The following is a 17,772-nucleotide window of genomic DNA, read 5'->3' on the forward strand; positions in this document are numbered from 1 at the left end:
CTTTTATACTCTATTATTAGTTTGTTTTACAACGAATTTCGTATAAAGATCTTTCGAAAACAGTCTACAGACATCGAGTAATGTATGATGGTTTTATGTCTGATTAATTTGAGTCATTGTTTTTTTAAAAAAAAGTTTGTGAAAACTTTTTATATCAAAAGGAATCAAAATTTAAACCTATTATCTATATTTATTTCAATTATTTAAGTTACGTTTATTACCGACACAGGGTGTTTTGTTAATTTAAAAATGTAAAAAAGGAAAAAAATCATTGCAAATAGTGCAATATAAAGTAAAGCATTCGTTTATTTTTTGTTTTTAAGGAAAAATTCAAGGACAGGTACATACGCATCTCATTTTCATTCGAAATTTCAAATTTTTAAATAACGGTGCATGATATTATAGAAATACTCCACTTTGGAGAGTACATAGAGTTATTTTTCTGCTCGTCTTAATTTGTGTGTGCGCATCAAGAGGTTGGTATCTAGAGTGAAAACTCGAGTTCCAGGAGAAAACGCTCACTAAGGGCGAGTTTGATTGAACGACACGAGTAACTCGGGTTGCAAGAGTTGACAATAAAACATGTATTTCACGACACTAGTGTTGAACCCGTGTTACACAAGTTTACTCCTACTTTTAGGGCGCGTTTGATTGAACTGACTCAAGTAACTCTAGGGTCATGTTGGTGCATGCGCAAGAGCTAGACTCTATGAAAGTGAATAAAACGATGAGTGTTGCTCTAGTGTTAAAAATGGCGAATAAGTTTTCTCCTCTCAGCTAACCCAAGGCTAAATGTCGTAGATTTACATAAATTTACATAATTTTAGAGTACTTTCCATTTCAAGTTTAATCTCTTTTGTGTAAAACATTCATCCTGTACAAATCTGTTTTAAAATTGCCCTGTCATTCAGAACTAATTAGATTCCCTCCCCCTATCCCGATCTGAAAATTATTTTAAATTGAAATAAACATCTCAATGATGAAATTTTTGATGAGTAAGTAAGAATTGATGAAAAAGAAAACTTAAAAAAAAGTAAGTAAAAGTTTAAGTTTATTCTATCAGCAAGCTTTTTAAGTTATTTAAAGTTGCAGAACAATTATTGTTTGTTAATGTGAATTAGCTTTATCTCGTTAAATACTGTTCAGCATGAAACCGTCATAACAGCAGTTTTCGATTTTGTCAACAATCTGAAACGTGCTAGGCTACCCCATGTATCGGTAAGAACATACTCACTTACAATGTTAAACTATATAAACCTGCAATGCAATAATTCCACTGCATGTGTTACCAAAGTTAATAAATAATGGTCGTTGTGAAATGTGACTTGAAAGACATGTTTTAGTATGAAATGTGTATGCAGGTGTATTATAGTCAGTTTTTACACATATTGTTACCTAGCATACGTTAAAAAATATTCTATGTTTTTCCTAGAATATTGAGTTTGTGTCAATCATGCTTTCAGTCATTTCCATACAGAATTTCCTCGACACGTACAATGTACATGTACACTGTACATGTGATTTTGATATCTGTATCTCATTCACTGTTAACTTTATGTCTTATTTATCTAATAACGATGAGAGTGTTTATGAATCAAGGGTCTGCATTTGTTATGTAAATATAACATTATACGATTGAGAGTATGAGAGAGAGATAGACTCAGAGAGAGAGAGAGAGAGAGAGAGAGAGAGAGAGAGAGAGAGAGAGAGAGAGAGAGAGAGAGAGAGAGAAAGAGTATGAAAAGCCATAACAAATTTTATAGCTATATGTCATTTCCCACTTAATGAGTTGTTATAGCTGTTATCATGGTAATGTTTTGACCATCTCTCAGATACTGCATGTGCCCATACAAAAGTGTAATCTAGGACACATCTTTTGTTTTGATAATGACAGCATTTAGCTTTGTAATGATAGCTAGAGTATCTTTTTTCTTCTAATATACAGGTTTACCTGCGGCCTCCAGATGATCTGAAGATCAGGAATATAGAAAATATTGTCAATTTGATATTGCTAATAACCCAGTCAAGTCTGCTGAAGCCCAGAATGTACTTCTTTGTCATGTAATAAACTTACAACTTGTCCTCCATATTTATACATATTTGGTTTAAGCTGATTGAAACCCAAGCAAGGTCATCTAAATAGCTACAATGTCTTGTGTAAAAGGGAAAGGTTTGTATGGGCATCTTGTTGCAAATCTGCATGATTATCTGTATTTTAAGTGGTGGGAACCTCTGAAAGGAATACCAGGAGTTTGAAAATATCATAAACTTAACGAGATGTGTTTTACATGCACTCTCTGAGAAAATGGGATTTGCAGAAATCCCATGAATTTCTTATGCTGGAAATATGTTTATCAGATTAGTTTTTGACGCAATCTTATTTTGGTGTACATAGAATGTTGATTTTGAAACTCATACAGACATTCATATGTTACATAAGTGATTATGACTTTGATCTTTGTTCAATATATTTAATATCTTTCTGTCCACTGGAAATCTAAATATCTTTGAAGTTACACTATTGAAGTTACACATTCATTACATTTATCATGTGTGTGCAGAATTGATTGAGCCAGGTTTCCTGATTTTGTCATATAAGTGATACATTGTAGGCTTTAAAAAGTATATATCACTTGTGACTTACTGGTATATTAGTACATATTTCATTTGTAAAACCATTTGATAAATTTAAAGTGTTTTGTAGGACTGAAATTGAATATATACATGTAAGTATTTGATGAGTGCACAGTGTTTGCAAAAATTACATGTAATTCTCTTCACACTTTAAGCTTATTATATTTTAGTTTCCAGACCATGACATTAATGAATATTTCTTGAATGGAATACATGAGGATTAGGATGGAACCTTATTCTGCCTTTTTACCAACTCACCCCATCTTTTCAAGATTTATGGAGCCAACCACAGAAGAATTTGTTCTATACACATCATTCATAACATTCTTATTTGTGTTCACATAATGAATACCAGCAAACTTTTTATCGAGTGCACTTATTTTGTATTTTTCCTACCCATCCATCTAACATATGTTTTTATATAACATATTCATATACATGTAACATTTTTGGAAACAGCCATTTTTTTAAATTGAAATTTAGCCTTACTATTTTATACAAATTTTCTTTTATTATGCTCTTTTCTATACAAACAGAACAAAAATACTTAGTTACAATGGGAAATGGACATAATATCTATAAAAGTGTCTGATAAATGTATAGGTCTTGTTCATGAACAAAAGAAATTGACAGAAAAATATTCAGTTTTAGCCATCAAATACAAATATTAATATTTGTTAAGAATATTATTTAATCTAAATAAGATATAAAAGTTTTTCCCCCTTTATTCCAATGTTTGGAAACAAATCCAATATATAATTAAAATTGCTGTACAGTATATCCTATTGATTCCTATAATATATCATTTTAGTTTCTTGAACAGCATGTTAATTACTTTTTTTTTCTTAAAGGGTCATGGTCACAATTTTGGCCAAAAATCATTTTTTCGATTTTAATGTTTACAATGCTTCAGTAAGGCATTTTTAATAGGCAACCAAAATTTGAGTGTCATTTGATGAGTTATAAACGAGTTACAGAGATTACAATTCTTCACTATGTAAACAAAGCGTTTGTTTACATTTTGAATGTTGGAGTGAAAATTCCAGTTTTAGACCTAAAATGAATGTGTTCATCGTAAGGAACTGTTTATTTATGCTTAAAATGAATAATAAGGTAGACAAATCAGCTTTAAAAGATTTTTAATGGTATATAGAATCTATGTAAACAAAAACAGGGCACGAGTCTTGTTTACATGACGAAGAATTGTAAGCCTTGTGTCTTGCTTAAAACTCAACGACTGGCACCCAAATTCCATTTGATCATTAGAAATGCATTCCTAAAGCATTGCAAATAATAAAAACAGAAAAATAAAATTTGACCAAAATCGTGACCATGCCCCTTTAAAATGATGTATACAGGGTCAATTAATTTATTTTCATTATATTCAACTAGATACAAATAGGTTTTCCTTAAATGGTATGGAGTTTTAATTACCTTTCATATGAAAAAATAACATCAAAATCTTAAATTGCTGTACATTATATCATATTCATCTAATGTATCACGTAATTTATGTTGAACTTCGTGTCTATTAGTATTATGATTTTTTTTTGAATGATATATGCAATTTCATTAATTTATTTTTCCTTTTAAGAAAATTCATTTTAAAAAAGATCTCTTACAACCTGTGTATTTTTTTTATCAATTTACATAATACAGTGTATTAATTGAATGTAGTTGTGTAGATTTATACATGTACCTACAAGCAATATTATTATTATTATTATTATTATTATTATAATGATATATGCAATTTCATTAATTTATTTTTCATTTTAAGAAAATTCATTTTAAAAAAGATCTCTTACAACCTGTGTATTATTTTTTTTTTTTTATCAATTTACATAATACAGTGTATTAATTGAATGTAGTTGTGTAGATTTATACATGTACCTACAAGCAATATTATTATTATTATTATTATTATTATTATTATTATTATTATTATTATTATTATTATTATTATTATTATAACATTTATATAGCGCTAAATATAATTATAATAAAATTACTCTATAGCGCTTTAAAACTACACAATGAGCATACACAAATAAAATTGATTGAGTCATTATAGGCATATAAATCTATAAAAAGAGGTTTACATATAGAAAATAGGCTAAACAGTTTTTAAAATATTCATAAAACATTTTCAGCACAGATTAAAGACTGAAGATCTAATTAAACTGATGAAAGGGTATATACATTTAATATTCACCAGATACATGTACCATCCTACTATATTTGATAAATAAATGTACTTCTTTCATGCATTTTTCATGTCTTTTACTCAATGTGATATGTATTATTTATAATTAAAATACTTTGAAAACTTTTCTCAATTTATTTATTTTGATAAGATTAAGAAAAACAGACTATAGTCAATGCACGTTTCAAGAGTTGTCTCTCTTGGGGTCAATAATGAATGCTCCCCAGGGTTCATTACCCTGAATATTGAGTAGGCTGTGAGGTGTGATATAGTTGTTTACAAAAATTGTAATGTAGAGAATTACAATTTCTTAGACAAAACGACGTGTAAAAAACAATTTAAACTTATTCAATATCTTCAAAAATACTATTATCAACAAAAGAAAGATACATTTGATTGAAACTTACACCAATACAACACGTATGTAAAAAATGACAATATTCGAGCTTTGTTTACAAAACAAAGAATTATGAACTCTGTATCTTGCTTATAACTTGATATTCGACTTTCAAATTTTGACATAGCATTAAAAACTTTAAAATTTATAAGTATAAACATTGAAAATGGAAAATTAAAATTTGAAAATTTTAAGTCAAATCGTGTTCAAGTCTCTTTAATGGTCTGGCTACTGACATGAATAATGTTCAGTCCTTCTAGATATGTTCCTCTTTCTGATCATATTATATGATACTTCTCTTGTTCCTTTGGGTACAATCCTTTATATCCTCTTGCGGACATATTCTTCTCTGTAAACAAAGGGCTTTTTCCTATCCTGTGGACATAAATCGACACATTGTCTTTTCTGGTCTAATTAAAAAGAATTTACATCTAGTCTTAGTTTCAATAAACGTATTCAAAACTGTGAAGCTATTTCATCATTTGCTTGATTTCAAACTTTTTTTTATTTTCTCATAATTATCAAAAATATTTCCGGTTAATGTGTGACGTCTATTTATTTTTATTATTGAGCATGAATAATTTTTTTTCGTTCTGTTGATGTGTTTGGTTAACTATTTAAAAATGATTGTTTTCCAATTGTAAATCTGGGGATTGTTTAGTTGTTGGTTAAAATATACAGTCATGGGATTTCAATGTTGTTACATATATAAAACACTATACTCTGTTCCGAGTTTTTGCTTCAACCACTTTTTGCTTGATATTTCAATAATAGTAAATACTTTTGTGCTCAAACTACGTTCATCCACTAATATAAAAAATGTCCAGATTATCTGTTTTGAAACGCCCCCTCTACCGCCTCAGGTTTCAATACACATCCCGAAATTGAAAGTCTACGGAGATTTTGCATTGCAACAGCCATTAATAAGCCCGGATGATAACGTTAAATAATTGCGCGATGTATTCCGAGTGTATTCCGAATGGAGAGAAGATGTAAACATTCCCCATTATAAATCTCCGTAAGGAATCTGTTTTCGTTCCTGTTGATTTTTCTGAGTGGAAAGGGATAATTGTTAAATGAAGATATCTTGGATATATTCCCTTTTAACGATTTCAACTGTACTTCTTCCACAGGTATGTGTAATTTTATTAAAAATCATCAAAAAGCGATGGAAGCAATAACTTGGGACAGACTATATTTATCCATGTTTTGATAGAGAAGTTCTTTTTCTGATTTGGAAGAAGTGATCCTATTTCTCTTTTTCTTTTGTTGCAACTCTACACTTTAATCTTATTTCTATCCTGATTTCACAAATTAAAATGTTCATTCCATCTGCCAAAGCTTTCACGTATATATAATATATTATGCTTTTCCAAACGGATTTGGGTCAAAGATATTTTATTGGTCTGTTTGGCAGTGATTGATATCATTACTTTTTTATGACTGCGTTTATCATGTTAGGAGGAATCAGCATTTGCCTTATATATATATATATATATATATATATATATATATATATATATATATATATATATATATATATATATATATATATATATATATATATATATATATATATATATAATGTCTAAAACTTGACCATGGTCGGAAACTTGTAAACAATTAAATCTTATTTCCATTCCACTTCCTTATTCCATTTATTTTTTTTGTCATATTTTTTCCAATTTAATACGATGTAGTCGTAATTTGATATAGTATATGTATGGCACGCCAAATTCACAAAAATGAGCTAAACATAGTCTCACAGTCGATAAACTAGGTTTATTAAGGAATACAAGCAAATGAGATATTTTGGCGTTTTGAATTGTATTTTTTACAACTAGGTTTCACAGATGTGAAATATAGATTAACGTCGGTAACTATAGTTTACGATCCGTAAACTATAGTTAACAGCTGATAAACCTAGTTTATCGACTGTGAAACTATGTTTAGCTCATTTTTGTGAATTTGGCGTGCCATACATATGTACTCTATAGCTGATGGCATATACTCCTTTTAATCTGCACACTGCATATACTAAAAAATTTTTCCATAAGCATTTACAATGATCTTTTTCTCTCCCTCAAAATAATATTTTGTGTTCCATTCTAATTTCAGGGGGCCCATGTAGTAAGGAAACCATTCCTGTTGCATGGACATATGCATATGATTATTCGTTTTCTAATAACTCAAAAAATGTAACTTTTTAAGTCCTTAAGTATTTCGTATATATTACAATTTAGATAACTTTCGTTCTTCATTTGGTCATTGTGAAAATGTAAATGCACATATGTCAATATAATTATCATTATCTCCTTGCTATCTCCCATATGCATGCACGGAGACGTCCTTACTATTTTTAGTAGCTACACGCTGTTCGGGAAGATAATGGAACGATCGAGTGTCACCTTAAACAACACCTAGAGTTTTCCGAGTAAATATGTTTACTAATATAAAATTGTTTTAAAATTTTTTTTATTGAAGAATAAGAATTTTAAAATGTTCAATATTTAACTGTGCTACTTTTAAATCGATTATTATATAAACGGATTTTGAAAAATAAAGTTACTGATCAAACTTTTATTCGTTCCTCCTTATTCAAGAAATAATATAAAACTAGAAATGATTTTAGTGAATATAATTTGAATTTCCATTTAAATGCTTTGAGCTGAAAGTAAATCTATCAGGCTTTCTGTACGAGTTGTACAATGTTTTAGAAAGGTTAAGAAAGAAAGTCAGTGTAATCAAAACGCTGACATAAGCTTTCTTGTTGATAGTAGACTTATGTATGTTCAAACCATGACCCCATCCCCTTAATAGCACAGGAAAAGGATCAAGATAGAGTTCAAAGTTCAAGATAGAAAACAATTTTAAAAAGCTGTCCAGCATGAGGACGTTTCAAGTCAGTCCATGCCATAACTCTCAGGGGTAAAACGGATCACAACTGGGTATAGAAATTCGAGAAATGTTGAAATATATAAGAAAGAGAATAAAGTTTTTGATTTTGATATTAAAGTATTCTTGAAAACTTATTGTTATTGCTTTGTTTCTTTCCCTCTATTATCAATTTTTCATCTTTCCCTTTTTGCAAAAACGCTTAAGCAATTTCAATAAAACTTTCAGATCTCACTATAGACGAAAGTTTTAAGGTACCTCACTACACCTTGAAATAGTTTGTCAAATCAGCAGAAATTTACTTGATTAGAAAAGAAAGAATGATGGATAAGAATTATATATATCAAAGAGGCGAGAAAATGTGCAATTTTAGATAAAAAATGATATTTTCAAAAATGTCATTCAGTAAACATGAGCAAAAGCACCAAGTGGATTCGAACTCATTACCTGCGGTTCACAAGCCTGATACTTTAACCACTGAGCTATGACGATATACATCTGAATCGATTGATACAAACAGTTTAACAAAACATTTAAATCGCCATCTTGTGACGTAGTGTCTTAAAAAGTATAAGTCTCAGTGTAGTGAAGTACCTTAAGAAAATCACACATCACCTTTTTTTGGTCGTCACTTCCGACCCGAGATATTTAAGATTTTATGCTTTTGCTTATCCATGATTTTTTCTAAAAAGGATCAAAGATAAAACATTCAAATTTTAAGTGATATTAGATAGTCTCTAGCCGCAGTGCCATCAGTAGTATGGCTCTTTCAGTAGACCTACTTAAACTATTTTGGACCCATTCTGGTTTAAATACAATTATTTTACATCTGGTCTGAATATTAATAAACATATTTCAGGAAAAAAGGGTTTACGTCATTTGCTTGATTCAAACTGTTGTTTTACTTTGATGTGTCGTGGTCTATTCTTTCTGGTTTTATGAATGATTTAGTATTCGTTATTCATTTGTAGATTTGAGGAATTTTGTTGTTGATTGAAATATACATGGTAATTCAATGTTATTGCAGAGATGAAGTTATCCATATTTTTATCAAGAAGTGATTATATCTGAAGATTTGACTTTCTTTGCTCTTACTACGCTCTTCACTTCCTTGTTCCTATTCAGCCATTTTCTTGAGTCGAAGTCAATATATAATTTTTTAGTATGAATCCCCTCTCTAAAATGAGGTCTCTTTTCTGACCCATATGGTATAACATGTCAAAAGAGGCACACATCAAATAAGCTTACTTCCATAATATTGCCAGCTTTTGAAAGAATTTTTTTTATATTTTTTTATTTTTTATTTTCCCCTAATAAATGTATTTCTTTAATGAGCCTTGAATTTTGATTGAAGATTCCTACTGACCCTTCGGTAATATTGTAGACTGAATTAACTTGAATATTCGGAATCACATTCAAAGAAGTTTAGGGAAAATTGTTCAAGATCCACCATAACTAAATGGATGACGGACGACAGGTAATCTGCAAAGCTCTCTCAAACGTTGGGTTTTTATTTGAATCTCCAGGTTAAAAGTTAACTGATAGCGTGCATTGAAGTTTTATTTCACTTTAGTGAATGCATGTGTTATTATTGCGGTGACAAATATCAGTTCTTATCGCTTAGTTGCACTTACCCATCGACATGTCAAAGATAACGAGAATTCACCACCATACACAACTGCAACAAGGGGTATTCAGATGATTGGTACACCGGGATAGAGGAGAGGTCATTCAATTTTAAGCATTTTCACCTGGTTGTCTAACCTTGTGAAGATTTTAGTGGACCAGTGGCGTTTTTCTGTCCAGGTATAAAATCTACCCGGCCAGCATGAAATCCACCGCCAAAATTATTTCCATATTTGTTCTTTTCTTTGCAACTTTTCTGATTGGGATTTTACCTCATGGATTGCTTCGTCTTCTGAAGAGCAAATTTTTCAAAGAGAGGCTATATCAGCGTTACATTAGCGTGTTGAACTGCTTCGCTGGTGGCGTCTTCTTTGCGACAGCTATTTTACACTTAATTCCAGAATCGTCGGAACTTTTACATGGAATGTTCAAAATCCAGTACCCAGTATCAGGGGCCCTGTCAGGCGCAGGATTTTTTCTTCTTTTGTTCATCGAACACTTCATTGGCGCTTGCCAAGGTTCTAGTCACCATTTTACTATGGAAAATACTGAAATTGTCGTCAACGATGTTGAATTAACAAAAGTAACAACATCAGATGATAAACACAAGAGCCCAACAGATGAAAGTAAGATGGATAGCGACAAACATACACAAGCTGAAAAGAAATTAGATCAAATGGTGGAACGTGAAAAAACTATAGCGAAGGAAGAACACACTTTGTCTAAACTCAGGGCGTTTGTTTTACTTTTAGCTTTTTCCTTCCATATGGTTTTCGAAGGACTGGCTTTGGGGCTGGAGCAAACAGAGTCGGGAGTATGGAGTCTACTGGGAATTCTGGCCCTCCACAAGTGTGTGGTGGCGTTCAGTGTGGGTCTCCAGCTCAGTGAGAACCTGCATACGTTTAAGTCTGTCATTGCGTCCTTGGCGGCGTTCTCTGCTGTAGCCCCTGTTGGGGTTGTCCTTGGTTTTCTGGTGACAGAATATGGAGACAACGAGCATGCACAAGTGATTGCCGCCGGTGTGCTTCAGAGTTTGGCCACCGGCACGTTTTTCTACGTGACATTTTTTGAGATCTTGCAGAAGGAATTAACGCATGGACACAATCTGTATAATGTTCTCTCTACTGTTGTGGGGTTTTCAGTCGTGGTGGGGGTGGAGTTTTTACATGACAGTGAATAGGGATGATATATCTTGATAAAGTAAGAATACTCAAAGTATTAGCATGTCAAGGAGTTACTAGAATGTTTTGTCAAACAGTGTTTTATTTTCTGTATGTATGTCATCTAGATGTATCGAAAAAGGAATGGCTTAATATAAGATATAACAGTTCGTTAATAAATTGTGAAATTGTTGAAATCTTATTGGTGATATTTAACACTTGCACACTTGCTACTTTTAAACTAAAATATTGTTAGAGTCAGCATGTATGAAAAATGTTTTTTAATTTCACCAATATGTTAGAGTTTTGTATATAAAACGGCCATCTATATACCTATCAGTATACAAGTATTTGGAAAAATTCATTGAATGGTTGATATCCAGACTCCTTTCATCCGGACAACTTCAGATTAATACAGCAACATTTTCATAACACAAAAGCTTTCACATAAAAATCGTTTTGTTACTTTGGATTATTTTTATCACATTTTATTAGTTAAATGCTGAAAGCAAAATGATGCATTCCGTAATAGTTGTGAAAGTGTTTAGATAAGAAAGATATCCATGGCTTGGGTGCCATAGAACGGGTCTATACTTCGTTGTCACAAAGTCTAGAAGAAAATATATATTGTTGGAATAGATACACCTATAATTCATTAAATCTAGCATACGGTTGAGCCCGTGTGTTTTTCTAATCTTGTAATAAAATGTTGGATTTTCAATTTTTAATACAAAAAAACTGATGGTGAAATATTAAATCATAATCTTATGAGATGTAGTTCTTATTAATGTATTGTCACATCATACATAGATCCAGTGAAAACGAACAAGGTCAGTCTTATGTATAGACATAGGGTGACATTTTCCAGGTGAAGGTCACCAACACCTGTCCATCTAATCACCTAGTCTACCTGTATTTGATTTGTCAAAGATTTGATAACAAAACTCATCGGCTGGTATTCACATATTGTAAAGAAAAACAAAAATTGAGAATATGTGCCATATAGAAGAAAAGACGTCATATAATTAACATACAAATATAAATTACATGTAACTAGTTACACAAAGAAATATAATTGCATTCTTTTAATGTTTTCCTAAAGTTTGATTTATGTATAGATTGATTTTTTTTTATTTAGCATATTATATTAAATTACTTTTCATGTATAAAATCTAAAAGTTTACCATATCTAAAATTTATACATTGTACTTTATAATTGGTTGAATTTTGTTCGGGTATCAATGCAAATTATTTTTTTTTATATTCTTAGGAATTTTTCTTCTCTTGTTCATAGAACACTTGATTGGCTCTCGTCAATGTCCTGGTCACCATTTTACGATGAAAGTACTGAAATTGTCGTCAATGACGTTGACTTAACAAAAATAACAACACTGAAAGATGCTGATGGAAGCCAGATATGTAAAAGATGAAAAGCGACAAACATGTAGAGCTCAAAAAGGAACTGGATTAAAAAGTGAGACGTGGAAAAACTATAGCAAAGGAAGAACATACTCCTTCCAAAGTCAGGGCGTTTGTTTATAACTTCTAGCTCATTTTTCTAGGGTCTGGCTTTGGAGCTATGTCATGTTGTAGTATTTGCTGCCACACAGCTGGAGCACACAGAGTCGGGAGTATGGAGTCTGCTGGGGATCCTGGCCCGCCGCAAGTGTGTGGGTGGTGGCGTTCAGTGTGGGTATCCAGCTCAGTGAGAACCTGCACACGTTAAAGTCCGTCATTACATCCCTGGAGTGTCAAAGAGTTACAAGAAAGATTAATCTGATTCTTTTGTTAACAATACATTTCGGTGAAACATTTTCCACGAAAGCATCCTTGATAGATTAAAATCCAAAATTTGATATAATAAGACATATCTTACTTTCAACAGCTTTGAAAATCTGCCAAATGTCTATACATGTGTAGTACTCTCAAAGTTTTTTTCCTGAAATTTAATGATGGAATGTTCTATTAAAGTAAGGTTTTTTTTGTATGTATGCCATCTACAATGAAGCGCATTGAAGTGGTAAAATTTTTCGTTTTAATGGAATGTTCCAAACTTTGTATTAGGGGGGATGTTTTCTCTAATTCAACTTTGTATTGAATGTCAATTGTTACATAAGTCACGCCCATTTCTTTTAAAAACGAGGAAAATAGCATTCGTTACAATGTATATGTACCTTCTTAGACGTACCGTTTCCATACTTTAAGACGGTTTTAACCCGCACTTTTAATATCCTTGGGGGTTAATACTCCCAATTGCACTTCACAATGCATCAGTTTTTGCCATTCTCTTTTGGTTACCGAATTAACTAGAATCTTAGAACATTTTGGCATGTATAACTGGGTTTTGTTTGATATTTGAAATACAAATAAATCTAAGAACATTTTCATTTTGAAAGAAAAAAATGGGTATTAAAATCGACATAAAACTGATCCGGTGCGTGCACAAATGGTGAGATTTCTTGTTTTACCCCTGGACCCTGGCAATGTTGACAAAAGCTGCATTCCGATATTTAATAATATATAATTACATGTATGTCTTTATATTGTTTATGAAATCATCTTTATAGTATTAAACGGGGTACACTTCAAAACATTGAATTGCAAATTCCTCGTTTCAAAAGAAATGGGCGTGTCTTATGTAACAATTGACGCTCGATACAAAGTTTAGAACATTCCATTCAAACGCAAACTTTTACCACTTCAATGCGCTTCATTGTAGATGTATGTCTATTGATTAAGGAATTGCCCAAATACCGGTATAAGATACTTCCGATCGTTCAAAAATTATGTAATGCTTGACATCATATTGGTAATATCAAACACTTGCTTATGATAACACATGCTATCTTGTACAACTTTTAAAAATGATGTTAAGTTCCACGGATATGTCAGTATTTTTGTATAAAAAGCTATCCGCTAATCTACCAGTATTCAAGTATAAAGGAAAAAAATCATTTAACGGTAAATATCCAGTCTTTCTTAAGCTAGACAATTTCGGATCAATACTGCAACATTTTCATAGCAAAGGAGTCTTTCCTATTGTGGCTTGGGATTATTTACATTAAATGCAGAAAGTAAAGTGATGCATTCCGTAATAGTTGTGAAAGTGCTGTGATAGAAAGATATTTATGGGATGGGTGTTTTATAACGGGTCTGTGCTATGTTGTAATAAAGTATAGAAGAACAAATGTGTGTGTGTGTATATATATATATATATATATATATATATATATATATATATATATATATATATATATATATATATATATATATATATATATATATATATATATATATATATATATATATATTGATTAGTTACACCCTTTGCTTCAATCTAATATCCCATCTCACAATAAACGCTAGAATCAAAGGTGGCATGGGACACTTCCATATTGTGACGTTTTTAGAACTACTACCGAAATAAATAAAAGCAAAAATTATCTTATAAATGTTTTCTTTCCTAGTATTGTTACCTTGATTTGAGGGTTAGAAACGAACCTGTATGACATTCTCTAGTCTTGGTGGTGCTTTTAAATTTTTATCTTTTCAAAATTGTTTATACATATGATGGTCTAAAATCGTGAAATCTAAACTAATGAAAAAGCATTTTGAATATAATGCACATTAATGCCAACAGTTGTCCCATAACACCTTAACAAGCGTGTGCTGGCCTCTGAATTTCTCACAATGCATTATCATCTCAGAGTTCTTCATGCATTGTTATTCAATGCCATACATCTATCCAGTCATTTATGGCACATGGGGTCAGTCTATAAAATATACGGGAACATTTTCCAGGTGAAGGTCACCAGCACCTGTCCATGTAATTACCCCCATTCTATCTGTAGCAGACACTCGATGTGTCAAAGATTTGATAACAAAACTCATCGACTGGCCGTCTACAGGCGAAGAAAACAAGTGACAGTTAATCAAAAGTACATTGTACATGTACCTTTAGCGGCAACTAGATACATCAGACAACTGGTATCGGATGACATTGTATATTAGAACAACATATTGATTGACATGTGTCAACTTAAGTTTTTTGTCTGAAAATCAGTAGAAAGTAATGATGAAGAAGCTTGGTGATATATTGGAACATAAGTATATGTATGATTCACATATGTATGATTTATTCTAACTATTCTGCCTATTTCTACAAAAAGCATACGGTATACACTATACCACCTTTTTCAATGTTTATCTTTAATAAGTAAGGGGCGATAGATAAGATTTTTAATTAAGGTGTAATATCCCTCTGCTCTTAATTTTGCCATATATTTTTTAAAAAAAAATCATATTGCATGATTTTCATCAAAGTCAATATCAACCGATTCATATGGAACAAAGTTGAAGTGATGAAGCGCTGCTAGATTTTTCAAAAATTGATAATATTTCTAATCATGATATGAAGAAAACTAGACATAGTGATTAGAATAAGCTTAATTTTACCATCGCAGCATAAATTAAAAATATGAAATGTATATGAAAATAATATATATGCTAGCGGAAAAAAGAAACTGTGCATTATAAAATTTAGTATAATTTTTCTATATCTATTGTTTGTATTTATAAAATTTAAACAATCGATAATGGTAATGTTTTTGATAATATCGGATGGTAACCGTCCGGGTGCATGGACTTTTTCATGGTTAGTGAGCACCTGTTGTTTATTGAAGAATTTGTACGCACGAGTTTTACGGGCCAATGCTGTTTGGAATAAGAACTGTAAAGAATTTGTTTTAACTTTTTTTTTTAAGGAAATCACTTTAGTTTCAACAAAATTTACCCCTATATCATGCCACGACTCAACGAAAACCAACGTAATCGTGCTGTTGGGATGCTGCAAGCTGGAATGGCACAAAATACTGTAGCAAGACACTTTGGAGTTCATCGGAACACCATCCAGTCATTATGGAGACGTTTTCAACAATCTGGCAACACTCAGGATCGACCGCGCTCTGGGCGACCTCGTGTGACGTCACATCAACAGGACAACCACATTAGACTTGTATATCTGAGAAATCGTTTCCAGAAAGCAAGTTTGACTGCCCGTAGCATTCCAGAGCTCGACCAGTTAGTCCAAGAACTGTGCGTAATCGTCTGCGCGAGCAAAACATCAGACCAAGACGTCCAGCGGTGCGCCCAGTACTGCTTCAACGTCATCGTATCGCCAGACTAGCGTGGTGCACACGACATCAGCTATTCAGAATACAGGACTGGACTAATATTCTGTTCACTGATGAATCCAGATTTCATTTGGATAGCAGTGACGGCCGTTGTAGGGTGTATCGTCGCGTTACCAGGACGCGTGTGTTGTGCAACGTCGACAATTTGGTAGCGTTATGGTGTGGGGTGGAATATCAGCACGTGGAAGGATCCCTCTACAAATTGTCAATGGAAATCTCACCGGCGTACGCTATCGAGATGAAAATATTCAGCATCATGTGATACCCTTCATACAGAGACATCAAAATCACATCACTCTGCAGCAAGAAAACGCAAGGCCACATGTTGCACGTTTAGTCAGGGACTTGTTTGTTCAACAGAATGTCGATGTCTTGGCTTGGCCAGCTGTTACCCCGATTTGTCGCCGATCGAGCACGTCTGGGATGAAATGGAAAGACGTTTACGCCGTTTACCAAATCAGCCAGTGACATTGGCTGATTTAGGCCAGGCTTTAACCAACATCTGGAACAACATCCCTCAAGCAATTCTGAACACTTTAGTGGCATCAATGAGGAGTCGCGGTCAAGCATGCGTGAACGCAAATGGTGGTCACACGCGTTATTGATTTTGTGTATTCAATTTCAAATAACAGTGACTTTCGAGTGTGCTGAAATTGACGTTATTCGACGTTGACATTAATGTGTTATGAGATGTTTTTACGAATACATGTGTTAACAGTATTACAAAAAATAAAATTTGTTCATTGTAATTTTTAAATGTTTTTTTCATATATTAAATAATGCACAGTTTCTTTTTTCCGCTAGTATAGTTATATACATTTTCAATTCATATTACAAAACATTTTGAAGCGCTGCGCAAAGTTGTATTGGTTTGCAACAAAATTGCTTCAATCAGCAAGAGTTATCTTTCTTTATCATAGACTATTGAAGGTTTACATACAGTGCATGGTAAATTCCCACAGTTTCTGAATTTTCAGAAAAGATTTTCTGTTTTTAAATTTGGATAAGATAATAGTAAATGGATCCATATACTAGTATTTAAGAATCCTAAAAATGTAAACCAGAGCATTTTGTTTTAACACAAAAAGGGGATCAAGTGAATAATCTTCCAGTAATTGGTATGATCTCAATATAGGCATATAATGTCTGGAATCAAATATGATATTGGTTTGGGTTTTTTTCAATTTTGTTTTCCCATATCTGCTCACTCAGAATAGAAAAGCCTTATTCAATTTTAAACATTTGAAATGTAATAAGTTTCAAACGATTATAACTAGAATTTGTAATTGTCTTGGTCACATTTTTCCCAATTATAATTCGTTCAGAACTGTAAACGAGCTATAAGTAGAGAAATAAAAATATTCCATCCAAATATTCTCTGGCCTAAAACATCAAACATGTACTGTACATGTACTGAACTAGTACATAAAATTTAGTTACATTTTTTAAAAAAATTAATCCATCTTGGGGGGGGGGGGGGGGGGGGGTGGAGGAATAGCCATGTAGATATTGCCTCATAAATACTTAATTATTATGATACACTTCTTGTAATATTTTGTAAAAGTTTTCTTTACTTTTTTGCTCCCTGCTTCAAAAGAATCCTTGGGTTCAGTTCGTTCCGTTCAAATTTTCTTTATCTATATTTGAATTTAAATAAGGTAT

General features: G+C 32.0%; 1 protein-coding gene across 3 annotated transcripts; it reads left to right on the plus strand.

The window, feature by feature from the left end:
* Window positions 1-9,751: 9,751 nt before the first annotated feature.
* LOC105326282 (zinc transporter ZIP3) lies at window positions 9,752-12,796 on the plus strand. Of its 3 annotated transcripts, XR_010715032.1 has the most exons (3): window positions 9,752-10,958; window positions 12,213-12,392; window positions 12,481-12,796. XR_010715032.1 is itself a non-coding variant. In XM_034467256.2 (2 exons), exon 1 carries the CDS (start codon window positions 9,961-9,963, stop codon window positions 10,936-10,938), a length of 978 nt encoding a protein of 325 aa, XP_034323147.2. In that variant the 5' UTR covers window positions 9,752-9,960; the 3' UTR covers window positions 10,939-10,958; window positions 12,189-12,796. The 3 variants fall into 3 exon arrangements, 2 of the variants coding, with proteins under 2 accessions (XP_034323147.2, XP_011424524.3); XM_034467256.2 differs by having other exon boundaries at window positions 12,189-12,796; XM_011426222.4 differs by having other exon boundaries at window positions 12,213-12,796.
* Window positions 12,797-17,772: the final 4,976 nt, after the last annotated feature.

Source organism: Magallana gigas, chromosome 6, assembly GCF_963853765.1.
Source record: "Magallana gigas chromosome 6, xbMagGiga1.1, whole genome shotgun sequence".
Classification (NCBI taxonomy): Eukaryota; Metazoa; Mollusca; class Bivalvia; order Ostreida; family Ostreidae; genus Magallana; species Magallana gigas.

Coding starts and splice junctions, on each gene's coding strand:
- LOC105326282 (XM_034467256.2), top strand. CDS start 9,961: ATGAAATCCACCGCCAAAATTATTTCCATATTTGTTCTTTTCTTTGCA.